The 20,314-nt window shown below is 37.2% G+C and overlaps 1 protein-coding gene across 2 annotated transcripts in view; it reads left to right on the top strand.

The window, feature by feature from the left end:
- The first annotated feature begins 3 nt into the window (after positions 1–3).
- Positions 4–20,314, top strand: part of MARCHF11 (membrane associated ring-CH-type finger 11) — a 31,279-nt gene continuing 10,968 nt past the window's right edge. Inside the window, exons 1-2 of one of the 2 annotated variants that reach the window (XM_057390372.1) lie at positions 4–273; positions 1,240–1,395. In XM_057390372.1, the coding sequence (XP_057246355.1) occupies positions 4–273; positions 1,240–1,395 (426 nt within the window). Of the gene's footprint in view, positions 274–1,239; positions 1,396–20,314 lie in introns of those variants that run through there. The other variant, XR_008967069.1, reaches the window with a different exon arrangement.

The raw sequence follows: 20,314 nt of genomic DNA, 5'->3' as shown, positions 1-20,314 counted from the left end.
GGCATGAGCTGCGCCGCGGGGAGCGTCGTGCTCCCTGCCGGGGAGCCGCCGCGAGCGGCCGCCGCCCCGCTGGAGCTGCCGGCCGGGGCGGGGGAGGCGAGCGGAGACACCCCCGAGGAGGACGAGGGCCGGAGAAGCGGCTCGGAGAGCGGGGCCGCCGGCGGCGACAAGCCCGAGACGCGCTCGGTGTGCAGCAGCAGCGAGAGCGGCAGCGGCGGCCACGCCGGAGGGGCCGGCCCCATCTGCAAGATCTGCTTCCAGGGCCCSGAGCAGGTGAGGAGCGGGGCCGGGGGCGGGCGAGCCGGCACCCCGCACACCTTCCTCACCGCCCGGCTCCCGGGGCCGAGCCCTGTCCCTGGTGCTGATCGCGGCGTCGCTCCCCGGCAGGAATCGCCCTTCCCTGCACTGTGCGAGCCCCGGCTGCCGCTGTGCCAAGTGGTTGAGGSGRGCGCCTGGGGCAAACCKGMGCCGGCGCAGAGCTTTGGGRGAATTCAGRGATTTTGCCGTATCTGGCTTGCACSCTCCTCTGTCCTCTGGCCCTCGCGCTCGCCSGTTCATTCCTTGGGCACTCTAAACAATACGAATTTCTCAGGTTTCTGTTAGACTTTAAAATGAGAGTGTTGGTTTACAGGTAATGCTGAGAAGACCTCTAAGTATCCACTCGGTCATGGCATGACCGGGCAATGGATCCGTAACTAGCATTTTGTAGCTTGTCTTGGAGTTGGACGGAAGAAAACAGTTGATTTATATAATATATAAACTACTGGGGGAAATGCTTGGTTGCATTATTTAAGGTCCTGCCTGACATCTGCCTAGCTGGACAGCAGAGATCCATGCTCCAAGAGCAAGGTTCTCTTGGAATCGTGACGTCACACATCTCTTTCCGAGTGATGACTGCAAATAGCTGTTGGAGAAATGTATCCCACTACTTCTGGTACCTTTTGAGGTATTTCAAAGGGCTAATGGTACTGTTGCTTAATGCGTGGTAATATTTTTAAAAGTTATTTCACATAGGTACACACATGTGTAGACAGCTTTCTGTCTTTTCTCAGTAGAAGCAGATAGATATTTTTAAGACAGTTATATTTTTTACTATTTCACAGCCAAAAAAATACATGCTTTTTCACATATTGAAATTGAGACCAGGTCATTGTTACAGACCCCTAAATATTATCGTATGGAGTGTCCATGTATGTGAAAAGTGACTTTAAAGTTGATGTTTCTGTATTGCCTTTCCAGGGTGAATTGTTAAACCCTTGCCGCTGTGATGGCTCAGTACGATACACGCATCAGCTTTGCCTTTTAAAGTGGATAAGTGAAAGAGGGTCATGGACCTGTGAACTCTGCTGTTACAGATACCATGTTATAGCCATTAAAATGAAAAAGCCTTGCCAGGTAATTTGTTGTTTTGTTTTGGTTGGTTTTTTTTGTTAAAGTATGTCTTCTCAGTAATTTTTTAAAACAAAATGATTCTTACTTTTACTTCCAAAGYTTTTGGAAAATACAGCAGAAGATCCCATAGGCCTCACCAGCTAGCACTTGTACTCACTTGAAGTTGGTTTTTAAGACCCATTACATATTAAAATTTGTAGTGATTTGGTTCTGTTATGTTCTTCTAGTTTTTACCTTGCTGTAGGAATGGTCTTTAGAGGTTGATAAATGCTGTAAGTAATTAATTAAATCATACTGAAATATAATAGAAAACTTGAATCTCCCTGATTCACTTTCTTAAATGTGTCTTTATTGTTGTTAAAGATTCATTCAAAGGTTGACTTTGTTTTATCTTCAAGCTTGGGATCCAGAGAGGACAGGCAAAGAAAACTTCTGTTCTCTGTGTATTCATCTACTGCAAAAATTTAAAAGAAGGTGACTTTTCAGTCTTGGTATTATTAAGAGTAGTAGAACACTCTAGAAGTTCTGTCCACCAGTAGGTGTTTCAGAAGTTGAAATGTGCAGTAACATTTCCCACAGCTCAGTTTCAGCAGCATCAGAACATGCAGCTGGAAATTAGAGCATTGTAGTGGTAGCACGTTCAGGGAGAGGCAGGGGRAGAAACTCAAAGCTCCAGCAGACCTCTTAGGGAAGCCTTAATACCACTTTGCATATCAGAACTCTTTAGAGGCTTTAAATTCCACCCTGGAAATTGTATTTTATAACATCTGAGGAGYACATTTAGCAAGATAATTGTATCTTTTTTTAGTTTTGATCCTAAGAGCTCAGAGATGATGGAGCTCTCAAAGGCCAGAGCACTTGGGTCATTTTTCTGTGCCTGCATTTGATTGGAGTTTTATAGAAAAGACATGGTTGGATGGTAATGGCAGTTGTGTGAACGTGATACACATTCCTTGGATACAGGATATCAGGAGTATTTGCTTACAGCAAAGATTAGTTGCAAGTACTTTCAGAGCCAATGGTCTTAAAATTTTTTTCTTCATAAATCCCTCAAAGGAAAGTTTTTGATGAACTTTATGATGTAAAAAAGTAAAGGATTTGTAAAACATTCCAGATAAGGAAGGTTGTAGATTTTGTTTCTACATAGACATGGTTTGGCATGGGGTTTAACCTTTTGACTTTTTTGAATCTTTTCAAAATCTTTATTTCCTGCATATCCACAGCAATCTCATCCYTTTCCTAGTGAAGATTACAATAGCAATAGTTAGCAATTATGGTATCTGAGAATAGTTGTTAGACAGCAAAGACATGATACAGTTGCTTGCAAAGAGGCATCTAGTATTATTTGGGATCTCCCAAGGTAGCCAAAATRTGTACACAGAATAGCAGATGTGACAGAACTTATGAGGGACTCTGGAACTCCAGCTGAAGGCCGAGTGGGGTATTATACGACATATGAAACTGTCATTAGATACCTATCTGTGGACAGCAGAATCAAGCCCAAGTCTGAAGAACARCTATTCCATTTCTGTGGAAAAGAGAAGTGTTGTCAGTAGATGACACAGTAGGCAACACAGTTTGGCCAGTGTTACAAGGGAAGTAGAAAGAAAGTGAAGAGACAAAAGTTAAATGTCATTCACTGCATGAGTTGTCACCTTTTGGTTTTTTGGGTAGGGGGAGAAGGGAAAGACACCAGATTCATGTTTCTCATGTATGAGAAATAGCATGCTTGTTTTATTCTTCACCCTGTCTTTCATTTTTAGGTAAGTCATTTACGTCTGTCCTTTCTTATTCTTGACAAAATAGCATACAATAAGATTTTGTGGAGTTGCAAATCATAATCAAATAAGTTAGACATACAGTCCTGAGGTCAAATTCCTGACACCCAAAAGATCACCCACCTCTCTGAAGAACACAGCAGTAYCTTTCTCAGTTTTCTACAGGAATATTCCTCTTGTAGTTACAGAATCTAAAAGGAAGTCTCAAAACTGCAGTCGTCTGTGTAATTTTGTAAGAGGAATCAGTCTTAAAATGCACTCACTCCTCCCCCATACTCTTGACTTGAGATAATATTGGCTGTYTTTTACAGATGTCTTGGTTTTAACTATAGGATAGGTTCTGAGTCATATTCTACACTACAGAGAAGCTTGTTTTAAGCTAACTTTTTGGTTAGTCTTGGCAAAAAGCTAAGGGTGAGACTATTTCAATACAGAAGGAATTTAAAACATCTTCAGCTGATGTAGTCAAAGTACTTAAAAGTTCCCCAAAAAGCAGAACTTCTTGCATTACATTAGAAACAGTATTTGTACAAGAGTATTTTACTCTCTCAACAGCTAGCAGTCTGCCTCAGTCCATGTTCCCAGAATTGTCTCTACCAGTCTTTTACTTACTAGAACTTTGTAGGAAGTGTCATAGGAGAGAAAACTGGTGCTATTAATGAGAATAGCTTTTTCTCAGGTGAATGCATATTTACATGAGGTRTATGCAAACCTGGCTATTTACACTCAGATCTATGCAGATTTATACCAGCTCCTCAGGTTTGCTTTCACCTCATATATTTAAGAATTGTAACAATGTGTAGGGACTTGAGAAGAGATTTTTCTGTTTTCATTCAGAACATTGGAAGACATGTGAATATTCCATTTTATATCTAACATGTTATGTGGTTTCTGTTGCTTCGTGGAAGGCAGAGTAATCCCAAAGGGGTGCCTCTTTTGGAGCAGTACATTCAAGAAACAGAACACTTCCATTCCYGTAGAAATTTTTCCAGTGTTCCAGTTTCAGCAGCTACTACATAATTCAGTTTTAAGAATCCAATTCTGGAAACACGTAGGTTTTATTATAGGAATAATTAAAACATTTTWAAAACTCCCAAATTAACCCATGGGCTGACAGTGGAAGATGAGCACGCAAAGTTTATGACATTTGATATGATATAAAACAGAGAAATGCAGATTTGGAGTTTTTCGGTATCCTTGCTAGGATCACATCAGAAAGACATATTTGACCTTGCAGTAGTCCATTAACAAAAACACATGTTCATGTTGCTGGACTTGCTCCTTTTGGCAGGGTAGAGTSTCTCCCTCCCCCTCAAATTATAATAAGGGGAAGGAACTGGAACAAATACTGCTTTGGGCAGGGAATTTTGGAAGGTTTTTCTGAAAAGACTTAAAAAGGATCAAAACTTCAAACATGTGACTTGGAAATTAAAGCCACTTACAATTACATTTTAGATTAACAATGAGAAAGAAAGCACAGGAAGAAATATTTTTTATTAGTTTGTGAAGCTTATAATTCATACTGATTTACTTCCTAAAGGAAATATATTCCTAAAAGAAATATAAATACATTGTTTTATTTTTATTGATGCTATTTAATTTTTAAGCTGTTAGGAGATCASTTCACCAGACTTGCACTTAAGTATGCATATGTACTGAAGAATGTCAGTGCTCTTGTAAGATTTAAAAATAATGTTTAAAAGTGGAATAGGAAAGGTTCCATAATCATGGAAAGGTTGAGAATATATACTTTGGTGCTAAAACCTGTCATTTCTATATRTGAGCAGTAAAAGATAATTAGAGAGCAGCATTTTCTAGACTGTTGCTGTAGTATATCATAAAGGAGTGTTATGTTAGATGGTTAAWAAATGCTGTTCATTAAAACATTATATTCTGGTACTTCAGTGAAATGGATCTATTAAGAAAGTGATGCAGTATACATACAGACRTGCTAATTTAAAAACTAATTATGTGGCAATTCAATACCTTTTCTGACATCAGAAAAATCACMAAATCTATTTTAAAAAGTAAATGCTTACTTCTTAGCCCTTATTTATTAAAATAGAAAAAAAAAAAGATGGTACTTTTCAAAAGGTGAGGTTTCTYTTTTTCAAATTTTGTTAATGTGTGTAATCCTCAGTCATTTGAGTAATCTCACTGGCATCAACTACACAAGCATGAGAAAGGCTCTCTAGCAGACTGAAGGTGTKCAAATGCAAGTTACATTAAAATGTGCAAAAGTCAAGTTCTTCAGATACTTCAGTATGGAGATCAGTGTCCAGAAAAAAATAGTGTAGTAAATGTTTAGAAAAAGTTTTTGCTAATGACTGTGCTCAGCTGGATGACAGCATTGAGCTTTTCTAGGCATAACTAAGAAGGGGAAAGGGAGAGGGCTGAAATCTCCAATTATGCATTCTAAACTGAACAATGTACTAAGAACAATCTACCAATGTCACTCCCTGTACTGAAGATCCAAAAGGATACATTGTGCTATTCCATATTCAGAAGACAAAAAAGAACAAAAAAGGATTGTTCCAATATTGGACAATTTACAAAGAAATTTGAACAAGAGATAAGGGACAAATCTACGGGGATATGAAAAAGTGGGATCTCAGTACACTAGCCATTTCTAGCTATCATTGAGTTCTTGGCATCTCAAATAAGATCAGTTTTAAGAGGCCTCTTGAAAAGGAAACAATGATGCTTACAGGCCCCCCTTAAATGTGAAGGCACTATTTAAGGACTGTTGGAAAATAAAATACTTGGGTGAGATAGGTATCATGAACTGAATGGAAATGAGATTCAGTGCCTGAGTAGTCATTAGAAGGTAATTCATATGTCAATAAATGCCTGGAAGGATTTAAAAAATCTAATCAAGTCAATCATAGTGGAGAAAGAAGGCCAGTAACATGTCAAAGTAGTCGACTGAAAGGAGTTGTATTTGAAGCAGTTTTGCACTTGCTGAGAAAATTAGTTTTGTCATGAGCTTAAAAGATGTGTTACAGTAATTGAGACATATGATAGAAGTGATGCATAGAAAGCACATACAAGTTTTAGAAATACTGAGAACAAGCAGGAGGATCCAAATACATATTTAAATTTAACATAACTCCTCATAAATTTAAGATAATTCCAAGAACAAATACATGCATTGAAGGGACAAATCTATACTGCTTGAGGAAGGCTGGGACATGAAACTCCTAGAGAGTTTATTGGACCTAATGGTATGATAAAATATGTACAAAAAGTGGTAGAAACAGACTAATACTTCAGTTTTGACAGGAGAGAGAAATCTGAAACAGAAAAGTAGATGCCAGTCATCTTCTCACACTATTTTTTTTTGTAAGTGTCTGCTTTTGGCCACTTCTAGGGACAATTTACTAGACTAGATAGACATTTTGATCAGATACACTCAGAGTCATCTCAGTGACTGCACTGGGTAGATGGTGATTATGATCAGTTCTAAGTAGCATGCTGAAGAAGTTCAGAAACAAAAGGGTAGCAGAGCTGTCGGAGAGGGCATTTGAGGGATTTTTCTGTGGTGGGAAAGACAAAGAACATTTTCTGTCTACTTTCTGTGAAAGACCTGAAGGTAAATGAGAGACTGAAAAAGAGAATTGGGTAAACAAGTGCCAGTGGTGCAGAGTACAGAGATTATAAAAGAGAGGACTGTAAAAATTTCACCACTGACTTTAAAGACAAAAGTGCAAAAAATAGAAGGCTTCAAAGAGAAAATTCTGATGGGTTAATGAATTTCATATTGTGCTTTCTTTGTTTTCTTGTAATTAATGCATAGAGAGATTTGGAAATAAAAGGAGTAGAGAATTGATGAATAARGCCAGCAAAAAGGTGTAGAGACAAAAGTCAGTATAGCTTGAGAAAAACATTTGGTTGGCCATTCAGACGAGAAAGCATATTTTTCACAGAGCAAGTGAGCAGGCCACTGGTGCACTGCTAGCACACCAGGAGCTGAATATTTGGCTATTATACAGAACTGAAGGAGTGCAAACTGGACATTACAGTGGAAAGGAGGAACAAAGCTGTAGAAATCTTTAGAAAAATTGGTGTAATTGATAACTAATGACAGGTGAGAGACAACAGAGGATGGAAGAATATCATCAGTACTAATAATCTGAAAGTCGTGAAATAATGAAGAATAATAGGTGAACAAAGGAAATTATTCTAGCATCACAGTGAGAGATAGAGAAGAACTAATAACAAAAGACTAGATACTGACTACACATACTGAGGCATATTTGTAAGTGATATGGAAAAATTAAATTCATCCTATGAGGTCAGAGCAGTTATCAAATGGGTGCTGAAGCCACAAGGAAGGAATATGGGGGATTACAGAGAAAGTCAAACAGTTATGCAGTTCTGTCAGATTTCTAAGTATATACTAAGGTAATCAAGTGGAATACAAAATGAAAAATCCAGAGCATACTTTAAAAAAAGAATAGTATTAAAAGTTTGTGGGTGTGTGCCCCTCAGATGTTACTCTTTTATTTTTTGTAGCTTATTAAAAAAGCAGTTGCTTTCTGTTTTTATTTTGTGAGATGTGTAGATTGTGCTTGAGGCAGTTTGACTGCTAGAATAGTGTGAAATACAGTGCAATGTAAACTGTGAATGGTACTTGSAAATAATTTTTTAACTACAAGCACCCTCCTGATCTAGTGGTAAGGTATATAATATAAAGAGTGGCATTATTTTGGTGTATTAAGTAGTGGGTTAACTACTTCAAAGAAAAAAAGGTGGATTCCTTCAGCCTAAGATTTTCATGGGGCAGAATGAGTGGCATGAGATACAGTGCCAGGTTATTTTTCAGAGGAAATATATTGAATAACAGTTATTGCTGGAATTATAAGCATAAATTGCATATTTGCAACAGACTTTATTACAAAAAAAACATCCAAATGTAAAAAGCAAGTGTGAATGCACTTATAAACTATGTATACATAAGTGCTGCCACTTGAAATGCTAAGAATATCTGACAGTGCGACGCTTATGATATGATGTCGGACCTGCATTCAGGAATCTTTGTGTTACTGTGGTTTTTGTAATTTTCTGTCTGTTTGGGTGCTTTCCCAATAGCTTGATCTGCTAGAAATTTGTTGAGTGATCAAAGATTTCTGAGTTTTTGCAATATAAATTTTTGTCATATGTCAAAAATCCCAATTATTCAAGTCTTTAATTCCTATCAGCAGAGATTAGTGAAAAATACTGGAGACAAGAAGTGGTTGTTTCAGCATGCTTCTTCTACTTCTTAGTATGAAAAATTGTTGACACATGATGATATACTGCTTTTATACTGCTTGTCTATGATTCCTTAACTTATGCTGATTTGGCTATGCAAGTAGCCTGCTTTGAGCACCAAACACTGTCATAACATCCTGACTTCTCTACCAGTCATGCTATATTAACTCTGCAGTGTCCCTGTAGCTTTTTTTCCACAACTGAAATTTGTCAAAGGAAGTTTAATTAAATTAATTTTGAAACTTCCTTTTAATACTTCTTTGTTTTGAATGTTGGTCTGTTTGCATTGAAGTCTTCAGTGCTACTTCCCAATGACTGGCAGTCATTCCAAATTCTTTTCTAATTTGCTACATTGGGGAGACAGCTTTTGCAAACTATTGCACTTGTATTTTTAAAATATTTTGTCCCYTACGTAGATTCAGATTGGATGTTTGGTATTTATTCTGAAAAGTCTTCGTTACTACTTCAGCAGAGTGCAGAGAATAGTGCCTGCCTGCTTTCATGCATACAGTGCAACAGTGAAGGAGCGCTTTGACCTCAGCTCCTTTGAAGTACTTGTCTGAGTCAGAGTATCCTCACTGAACATTTTGCCTACATGACCCTTTCCCCATGGGGTTCTTTACTTCTTGTTTTAATTTATTTCAACTTTCCTTTGCATTTACATKTATTTCTTAATTTCTTATTTTACTCATTTTATTTACATTTCAGTGAAGCTCRTGGAGAGTGTCTATTCTCATTCTTGGCCACATGCTGTTTCCTTACCCTCTACTCTGTGTGTATGTGTCCCATTTTTGCATTTTTTTTCTGGCAGTGTCTTCCCTCCAGGGCAGCATTAAACTTGACCAGCTCTGTGATGAGCATATTCCCAGTACAGGAATATACCATACTGTTACCCACAYAAACCATATTAGTGGATGGAGGCTTTTTCCTAAGCTAAGACACTTTTTCTTGTCTTTTATGGCCTAAGAACAGATATAATAAAATAATTCCTTTGTAGTTTCACAAAGCCATGAACCTTATTATCAAGATGAAATTTAATCAAGATTAAATACTAGCTAGCTTTATGTGTACTTAACTACTCTCTTAGCACTGGCAGCATATTATTCCAAGCACTACAAGGATTTTGGAAAAGGCAGATTCCGTAAAACTGGCAGCCAGGTAACTGTTTCTGAACAAAATGAGAATAAACTTCAATATGCCTTCTCTTCTTTCCATGCTAAGGAGGCTCCCTCTGCTCCCTGGTCAAGAACATACAGTCTGCACTTTAGTGGAACACTTTATGTATCTCTCATTGCTTTATGTGAGCAATCTGCAATTTACAGTCTATTAGAGCTTATGGCTACTCCCAGCACATTATATTCCTCCTTGAATGACTAAATTCTGCATCTCAGTTTTAGGCCTGCTCTTTTATAGGAGGAGAGTAAGATGAYAAATTTACTTGAAGGCATGGMTGTAACAGCTGATGTGAGCTCACTGGATCACATCYGAATAGCAYCATCACAATCTCTGGAAGTGTTYGAAAGGCATGTGGATGTGGCAYTTGGAAATATGGTTTAGTGCTGAATGCAGTGGTKCTAGGTCAATGACTGGACTTAAGGATCTTAGACATCTTTTGCAGCTTTAAGAGTCTGTGATCCTATAATCTCCAGGATTTCAAAATCCTTTACTTCAGCCTATACTATCCTTCCTAGAGTCTTGGTTAAAAATCTAGAAAATATTTGAAATTGCTGGTTATTCTAGGGGAATATGCCTGCTTCTGAATTTCTCCACTGAGAATTGATGCTATGTACTTGAGTGTGTTCAGACATTTGTGGAAAATTGTGCATTCACTGGGAAGAGTTTAGGGCTGTTGGAATCTTAAAAGCTTATTTTTCCCCTGGGCCTTTCCCTCCTGCTTTTGCAGATCTCACTGATACAACTGCTGTGAGTTTAGCCCCAGCAATTAAACCTACAAGATCTAAGGACTTCARTCTTCTAGTCTAGACTGTTTTAGAATAGAAAGCAGTTTCAGTAGCTTAAATAGTCCCAGATGACTTGGTGTTCATCATGTGACACAAGTGATTCTTTGTCTTCACTGTACAATTCTCATGCATCAGGTCCTCATGATAACCTTCAAAATTCATCCTTCTTTTGGTTTAGAGCTACAGGCTTCCAACCTGTTTCTTTAAAAATCATCTAGAATATCTTCAGTGCTATGTCCTACAATGCTGTGTTAGCATATCTGAAGTGTAGATAAGAAGCCATGTTTTTGCCTAGTGTCACTCTCTCTGTTTTCATCACCACTTCTCTGGATAACCTGTTCCAGTGTCTCACCACCCTTACTGCAGATAATTTTTTTCTAATATCAACTCTAAACCTACTCTCTCTCAGCTTAAAGTTGTTAAACCTCATCCTSTCTCAACACTCCCTGATAAAGGCTTCCTCCCTGTCTTTCCTGTAGGGGAAGAGAGTTTTGTAGAATATGTTTTATTATAAGAAAAAKAAAATTATTTTAGAAAACTAAATTTTATTTACAAACTCAAGTTCATGCGGGAATTTACATGCCTCTGAAGGGGCTGTTAATTTTGCACATCTCATGTTTATTTTCATTACTAAAGGAAAAGTACTTTCAGAAAACTTCTGTATGTGCTGGAAGAGAGCAATCCAACTGTTCAGACTGTCTGTGGCACTCAGCATCTCTGAAGGATGTTGTGAGTCCAAAGTGGCTGCTGCTTAGCTTCCTGCTGGAAGATTCCAGCACTGGACTTGGTTATTGTGTTGATTGAGAGTCTAGGCTGCTTCACTTTGCTGGATCATGAGCAGGCATTCACAAAGTTCCACTTTAAAAATGTGCTATTTGAAAGTTGCTGAGGCTTGTTTTCACAGTCACAAGAAAATACCAACCTTCCTCCTTGAACACATTCCAAGTTCAGTGACTGGAGAAATGATACATTCCTTCAGTCTCTCTTCTCCCTTAGGATCCTCTATGAGTTAAGRCCAATACAACAGAAAAGGTTTTCTTTAGTACAGCATAGCAAAAAACTGTCTGGTGTCAGTATACAGGCCATTTTAATGATTTTTTTTATATAGTTTTTTTTATGATAGTGATTCATAGATTTCTGTAATTCAGAGTTGGATGCTGGACAAGTTAAGTCAGCCAGGCCTGACTGGGCAAACCTACCTGAAGAAGAGTATTAGGTCCTCTCTTTACCATGTGTCTGAATCACTTAAATCTTTGAGTGCTTTGAGCCAAGAGATCTTTATCTATTTCACAGTCCTGAGACATGTTCCACAACTCTGTCTGCAGTCACCATTCTTAGATGTCTGCACTTTCTCAGCTTGCAGGCTTGATGTTTCCCATAGTCTAGTGAGTGAGAATTATATCAGAGATGTAGAAACCTTCCCTGTTTTTTTTTTTGTTAGGCATCATCCATGTAAGGATGAGTTTCCCACAAACTCTGGATATCAAAAAATTTTTGTCTGACCACAGTGGCAGAACCAGAGCCTTTTGAAGATCTAGTTCTCTGTTTCTATCCATTCAGAGCGGTAAAAAAAGAGTCATAGGATGGTTTGGGTTGGAAGGAACCTGAAAGACCCTGTAGCTCCAATTACCCCTGCCATTGGTAGGGATGCCACTTGATGAGGGTGCTTAGGGTCCCATCTAAGCTGGCCTTCAACACTTCCAGGAATGCAGCATCCACAACCTCTCTGGGAAACCTGTTTCAGTGCTTCACAAYCCTCTGAGTAAAGAAGTTCTTCCTAATTTCTTTCATTTTTTTTCAACTAGGTAGCAAGTAGTTTCAGGGCTTATATTGTTCAGAATCACTAAGGGGTTTTCCTAAGTTTTTTGTCTTAAACTAGTTTTATCAGAGCTCACTTGTTACTGTTAATATTGTTAAGGAATTCAGAAACAGTGCTGACTGTAGTGTAGAACAGTCTTATGAGTTTCTGTTCCGGAAAGAAGACTGGTAGCTCCATCATATGTAATTAGTGAATGTAAAGAGGTGACTATTGTCTAGAAACAATAAAACATGACTGTACTTATAGTCATAAACTTTAAAAAATGACAATTGCAGAACAGTAAGTAGTTCTTCCATAAGTGYGTTTTCCATTTGGACAGCACGTACTTATCTTTCATTCTTTTTGGTGCTTTTGGTAGTTGAGAGAAATTTGATGGTATTTTTATTTTATGCCTGTATTTGTACTGCAAGAGGCAGTACATAGGTTATGTGTAAGTCATGTAAGCACCATTAAGGCAAGAGTAATTTATAGTTTAGGAATTTTCAAACACAATGACATGAGAAGATATTACGATTTTTGGTATTGGAACTATTGCTTCTTGCAGTACTATAATTGCTGATGCACTGTGTAACATCAGACAGATGGGAATATTCTGTGTTCAAAAGCATATTGTGCAATTTAATTCAACTACAACAAGGGATTTCWGATATATTCATGATATTGTTAGAGAGAAATTGAGAATTTCTGGTATAGGTTATACTGTAAAGACAGTTATTCTCCTTTTTTTACGTATAGAGCTATAATATTTGATGATATGTGTATCTRAATTGCCAGTCTCTGCAACTAAGCACTACAGCTCATATATGTTGTCATAAAAATGGAATCTTCTAAGTAAGTGAGTGATCAAAACAATGGTTACCCAAACTATTTGAAAAAATTCAAACAGCRATTCAAACAACAGCGCCTTTTAGTGTGTTGCTGTGATTATTTAGCTGTACCTGAAAAAAAGAATGCAATTAATTGACTTTTAAAGTTTTGCTCTTTATTAAATATTTAAACAATAATTTATTCATAAAATATTTATTAATATTAATTTTGATAGGAATAAATTATAGTAATTCTTATAAATGTATTTTTTTACATAATCTTAAAGCCATCTAGTTATTATACATAATATATGATATATAAAACAATTACAATTAATAAATAATTTTTCCACTAGGACAAAATTTCAAGTAGTATATTATTTACCATATTTATTTGCAGTCTAAAACTTTATGACCAACTTCTCTTTAAGTGAAGATTTATGGCTAATTTAATTGACTAGAGAATTAATCTAATTGATTTATTAATCTAATAAATTACATTCAAATTGAATTTTAAAGCAAACTCTGCCAGATTTTGTACAACCTAGAACCCAGAATTGTCTTCTTCATGATTACTTGCAAATAATAGCTTGACATTCTTACCATCCTGCATTCTAGCCTTCGTCCAAGATATGCATTATCTTACTTAGGGATTAGACAAGGCAACAACCTGAAGTCAGGATATGCTTCTTGAGTCTTTTTGTTGCCCTTAAAATCTGAAGTACTCCTTATTTCACATCTTCAAAGAAATACATGAAATCAGGATTGCTTCTTCCCTGATGAGCATCTTCCAGATTTTCATATGAAAATTCTGATCACAGTCTGTGAATTAGTTTTTGCTCAGGGCTAAAAGGAGCAGAGGTCAGTATTTGTACTCAGYTGAGTTTCTGGTGAGGTTGTACTCTTCGCTGCGGAAACACTATGGCCAAATTGCAACAGGAAGAAGACTGAACAGGGAGGGTGCATTTCCTAAAGGMGGGGAGTTGTTTTGTTACAGAACTGTTGTTGAACTATTGTGAATAATGTTGCTGCAGGATGCAGGGAAATCCAGTGGCAATACATGGCGATGTTTCTTGGTTTTAGTCTTTGGATTCATAGAGTGCTTAGAAGCAGATAGTGGAAAGCAGTAATTATTATGTACTTTAAATAAAATTATGCTTTACAACTAAACTATGCTTATGCAATTTAATGTGTTTGTGCATCCACATTCTCAGGATGCTCTTTCAGTCTTTCAGTGAACTGGAAACTTTGAACTCTAAAATTCCAATTACATGGCATTTCTTCCACTTTCACATAATTTCTACAGTTCTTTTCCATTAAAGCCTTTCCATGGCTTCTTTTTCTGCATCCAGAGCCCAGTGAAATATTCCAGTTTCAGAAATAGTTCCTGATGCTTTCTTTGTACTATACTAAAATCATTTCCCTACTTATCCCTATGGAGATGATATGAATAGAATAATCAATTTCATTTGCTTTCCCTTTGGTTCAGTGCACATCTRCCTATTGTATGGGAACTGGAAGTGTTCCAATAAATTACTTGGAAGAAGTTCTACTATTGAATATCCTGAATAACACAGAAATCTCAGTTATTAAAATAGTATCCTTGGAGGTGAAAATTTAAAACCTTGCTTTAACTCTGGTGAACAATGGATTTGAGGCAAGGTTCTCACAAGGGAATAGATCAACCTTTAAGAYACAGAATATTCTTAGATAAACTCTGTGTTTCTTTTTGCACAGGTTGTAAAAATTATTTAATTATTCATAGAGTGAAAAAGATGGAGAAAGAGTAGCCAGCACTTTCAGAAAGTCAAGCTAGCAATTGAAATGTGAGTTTCAGTAAGGGAACCAGAATTAATACTTGAATACTTTCAACATGATAGACAAGAAGGCATCAACAGAAATGGTCAAGAAGATGATCTCTCTGTATAGTGACCATTTTCCAGGATATTTTTGTGGAAGCAGCTTGTTCTGGCCCTCCATGCTGAGCAATTTTTTTGCATTCATTTGGTAAGTGTATCAATATCATAATGAAATGAACAATTTTAGCCTCATGCTCAGCATTTTTTTTTTGTAATTTAAAAGTTCTCAACAGTTTTAGCTAAAATTTACAAACAGTTCTTTTCCCAGGAGAGAGGAAAAAAGCAACTCCAGAACCCTTTCTGATACTATTTTTGTTGAAAAAGCAAGATACAGAATTGTATAGGCAAAACATGGTTAATACACATAAGTGACTATATGGCATGCAAATTGTCAATATCTCCCTCATAGCTCTCATTTATAATCTTGCTGAGGTTTACTGCCTCAGAGCAATTAGAATGAATGTTTTTTCTCTCAGTGTTCTTCCAGGAATGTGGACCTGACCATAACATGACAGCCTATGTTTGAGCTAAGATGTCAGTTTAACTTTGCAGATCATCTTTAAGTTGCAGAGAATACAACCGTGGCAGGCTTTCATTTCCTCCATTCATTAATATTTAATTTGCAGATAATGCTATCAAATGTACAGCTAGGTTGCAGTGAAATTCAGTATTTCCAATACAGCTGCACCAGAAATTGAACACTTCCCACTTTACAGTAGGAATAGTGTTTATTCACATAGAATGGTAATTTTGTTTTCACCAAATATGCACATCCACAGAATGTGCAAAATACGAATGWGCGAATCCACTAAGCCAAACTTAGTTAGAGTCTCATAGGAGTTAAAAGTTAWCTTGAGAATAATTTACTTGATCTTCTGTGGTTAAGGATGTCTGCCTTGTTGCCCTTCCCCCTGAATCTTTACCCATAAACACTTGACTATCAGCACTGTCATTAAGCTCTAGACAATCACAACACTGCTAACATTCAGAGCTATATTCCCAACTCTCCTTCCTTGCCTATCCCTTCTGAAGATTTTGCAGCCATCCATTGCAGCATCCCAGTTGTGTAAATCAGCCCACCATGTTTCCATGATGTCACAGTTTTCCGGCTGCCCAGTGGCTTCCAGCTCCTCCTGTTTGTTGCCTACGCCACATGCATTGGTGACRCTTCTCCTGGTCTATCGATCCCACCACCTTTTTGGGGGGACAAGCCCTGATTCATACATGACCATTCTCAAGGCTTTCTAATATATCAATAACTTTTCGTTATATCCTTTGCTGCCACATGGATCTTCATTCCTGACTCCACTGAGATGGCAGACCAAAGGACTTTGGTAGCACTCTGTCCCTCAAAGACTGGTGTGCAACCCCCAGGCTGATCTCTAGTGAACATAGTTTTATCCCTTTTCCTTTCAATTTTAGTTTAAAGCTCTTTCAGTGASCCCTGAAAACTCCTGTAAAAAGATCCTTTTCCTGCTTTGTGACAGGTGCACCTTCTCTATCATTAGCAGGCTCAATGTCATGTAAATTGATCCATGATTAAAAACCCCAAAATTCTTCAGGGAGGGAATTGCAGAGGAGATTTGTTTGCTGTCACTTGTCACCACTGTCCTGAGTCATTTAGGTCACTGCATTCTCTTGGATAGAGGATAGGGAATCATGCATTCTGTCTGCCATTTTGGGCCTGTACCAGGGAATGCAGTTTAGCTGTCTCTCGACTCTGATATTCCTCAATCTCCATGCCTGCTTCTGGAGCTGTCACTTAGTGGAGGATCTCCTGTGCCTGGGCACACCTTCCACAGGGATGCTCACTGCTGCTGGCCTCTACTGGCACAGGAACAGGGCACACTCTGCAGCCTGGCACCAGGGTGTCAGCATATTCCCACTGGAGCTCTGCCCTGGCAGCTGCCTCAGCTGGTCACAGCATCTTACAGTCTTGCCTAATCCCTTCCATTTTTTGGCCAACAGCAAATAATTAACACTGATAATTTCTCAGAGAAAAAATAATGTAASACTAATGTAGTTGGTATCACAGCTCTGCTTGTGGTCTCAGATCTCAATTCTAACATAATTTAAAAAAAATGTAAGATAAAGGGTTAAACTGTTCTGCTTAGTAAGTAGTAAGATTTTGAAAAGTGAATGTAATAGAAGGTGAAGATTTTTTTACATTGACTAGGATGTCCAGGCTTCTGGACAGCCAGAAATCCAAGATGTACCCACTGTAGGTGTAGATGTTCTATCAGTTCCAACATTTCCAGGAACTTTCAACTGAATTGCTTGTGTGGTGCACAGATGGACAGGATCTGCACAGTAAATGTTATGTTTTCAGAATGTCCTGAGTAAAATACTAATGCAGCCTTCCAAGCTGACTGAGAAATTACAAACAGCCCAAACTGTCTGTATTGATGAGCCCTCTGCCAGATGAAAAGATAATGGGCATCATGACTCCAGGCACTCTATGTTAATAATGTATCAAAATAGGCACCCATTACTGGTGTGCTGCAATTTTCGTGGCATTGATTCTTTCAAGAAAAAGTCATAAAATAGAAATCTATAGCTAAAAATGACATTTCAAATGTTTGTTGTGTGTGTGTACCCAAAACTATGCATTTTAAGTCCAGGCTGGTCAATAAGCTAACAATATTATTGCATACTGAATCAATGTGTGCTTACTGCAAAACATTTGGAAACCCTAATTATCTAATCACATAGACTACCAACAAGATAAAGTAAGGAAGAACCATTTTAAAAAACCATTTGTTTGACTTACTTAAACAATTCTGTTCATTTGCTTCTGTATGAGTTTTATTCATATGTACACATCTTACAAATCCTGTAATGCATAATGAAGGACAATAGGAAAGAACATTTTCTTGTGAAAGTTGATTCTAGGAATTAGTGCAATCTAACAAAAGGTTTTTGAAGTCATATATTTGGTATGTCTTCAGGTTAGTCATGTTGTGTTACAAAAGGTCACAGCCAGTCATTTTTGTTACTGTTATGTAAAATATTCATTCCAGAATGAGTGAAGGCAATGAGAGGTTTAAGTCAGCAGTGCCCATGGTAAGCTGTGTTTCTGAGASAACAGAGTGGGGTAACCCCATAACACCTCTTTGGATTAAGGAATTTTTGTGGATTATAAATTGGTACAGTTGAAGCTGGAATGCATTTGGGCAGCCATAAGGAAATTTCATGTGTTCTTTATGGAGGATGTAGGAAAACCTATCGTTTCTTTGCAGATGTTTTTAATGCAATGTATTTTAAGTACAAGCACTATCTCAGTACTTTTTAGATCACTTTTCTGCCATGTATTATACAATAATCAATGGGCTTTTATAAGACATTATTAAAATTAGGCCAAGTTAATACTTATTTATCTCAAAGATGTCAGAGCTTTGAATATTTTATCCATCTTTATGTTAGTAAGGACATGCACATAACCTTACYCACTTTATTCTTTAACAATTAGCCCATCAAAGCAATATGTTTCCTTCAAGTTCTGAAARTCTCAGCCTCAGAAATATGGAATTATGCAGTATTTTTGTTTGACAGAACGCTTAGAAGAAAAGAGGAGAAATGTTTCTGGGGTCAGAATTTGAACTCTAGTGTACCATTAATGTACTAGACTCCCAAATGCTGTATCAGAGGAAGACCACTGGTAAATAAAAGTTTAAAAGGGCCAAACATAATGAAGTGTCAGTAGAAGTCTAGAAAGTTTTCAACAGCAGWCAGTATTACATTAAACTCAGAAGCATTAATTATATTTTGTTTATACATTTTCAAAGGAAGTTTTTTTATATTAAAATAAAATGMATTATTTTCATGGGCAGCTGAGATGGCATGGTACATTATAACACTACAAATAYGATGGGAAGGAAAATGAAATGGGATCTTATTTCATAGAAATTTAAATGAGGTTTCATTTCTGTAATGATTATGTCTGAAAGCCTGCAGTATTATTATAGTTATCTAGATACAAAATATTTCACATTTTCTTTCCATTTCTAGTTATTGAGCAAAAATAGCAATCTCTCTCATAATATTTATTTTTTAGGGTCATGTACTTTACAGAAGCTGACACTAAAATTCTGTCTAGATATTTTCTAAGTTGGCAAAATACTTAGCTAAAGTAACTGTTATGGAATGTATAGATAMAGCAAATAGCAAAAACAAATTAGAAAGTCAAAATATTTACAATCATGAGCAATTAAGATTTTTGAGGCAAGTTATATGAAGAAAATGAAAAAAACAGTGGAAATAAAGCATTTAAATAATGAGGCACTAATAATGTGATCATTCAATTTACAATGTTAAATGATTCAGTCTGTTTTATTCCAAATGCAATTTCTCAACATTAACTATCACTGAATTACTTTCACTATATCATTGTTGTGATGTCTATTCTAAGCCATTAATTTGACATTAAAAGGTGAAGTGATTATAACAACGTAACAGTGAATACAATAAAGAAAATTACTGTGAGAATTCAAAGAAAGTTTAACTGACTCCTGATGCTATAAAAAGCATCTTACTCTTAGAAAAAAACATTTTCTGTTCCTGGATGTCTGTCAGTTGTATTCTCACATGTGTCAGCCCTGCTGTGAGTGAGACTTCAAGCAGAAGCAAAAGGTGTGAGCACAACTCCAGTTCCTCKTCATAAGCCTTGTTATGAGCAACCAAACAATACAGTCAGTCCTGTGTAGTTCATCTCATTGTTTAATGGCTGATTCTGGCCATGTGTAAGGAAAGGACTGAACCTTCTGAACTTATCCACGTGTGGATAACATCGTAACTACAGAATACCACCTTCACCATGTGAAAATGCACCTGTCTCAGTCTCATCTGCTCACTTTTGTATAATTTGTACCCAAGCTCAGTCAAATTTATGGGAAAGAAAATCAAGCCATTCATTTCCCAAGAGGCAGTCTCAGACTGTTACAAATCAAAACTAACTGGAGAGGGGCTAGAAGAAGGAAATCTCAGTTGGGGTAAGTTAACCATCAAGAATATCCACAGTCTTCTTGCTGTTGGCACTAAGGGACACCACAGAAGATGTGGTTCCCAAGCTGATGTTAGTGCTTAACACCAATCCATCCCACYCCATCACTCCAAGGGTGTTGGATTCTTGTGGCAGACTGCTGACCACAAGGAGGCAAGTTAGCAGTTTCACATAAAACTTTCTAGGCCACTAAAACATCTTCCATCTTACACACACAGTCCTTCATCCATCTACTATGGAGTATTACCAATTAGTTTAACATACAGATTACACGAATAGGGAGGAAAAAATCCTAATTTTTTTTAATTTCTTGGTTATTGATGACCTTTATACTGAAGAAGGTGGGGGACTAAAATTTCTTTTGAAGAAGAAAGACAATGAATACCACAAAGGTTAATGTAGTTGGGTAATAGAAGAAAATATAAAATACTATTTTGGTTTTTTTTT

This window comes from Malurus melanocephalus, unplaced genomic scaffold (assembly GCF_030028575.1).
Source record: "Malurus melanocephalus ecotype Western Australia unplaced genomic scaffold, MMel_1.1 scaffold_25, whole genome shotgun sequence".
Taxonomy (NCBI): Eukaryota; Metazoa; Chordata; class Aves; order Passeriformes; family Maluridae; genus Malurus; species Malurus melanocephalus.
Note: the sequence above shows the minus strand (reverse complement) of the source record. Positions and strands in the feature narration are given on the sequence as shown.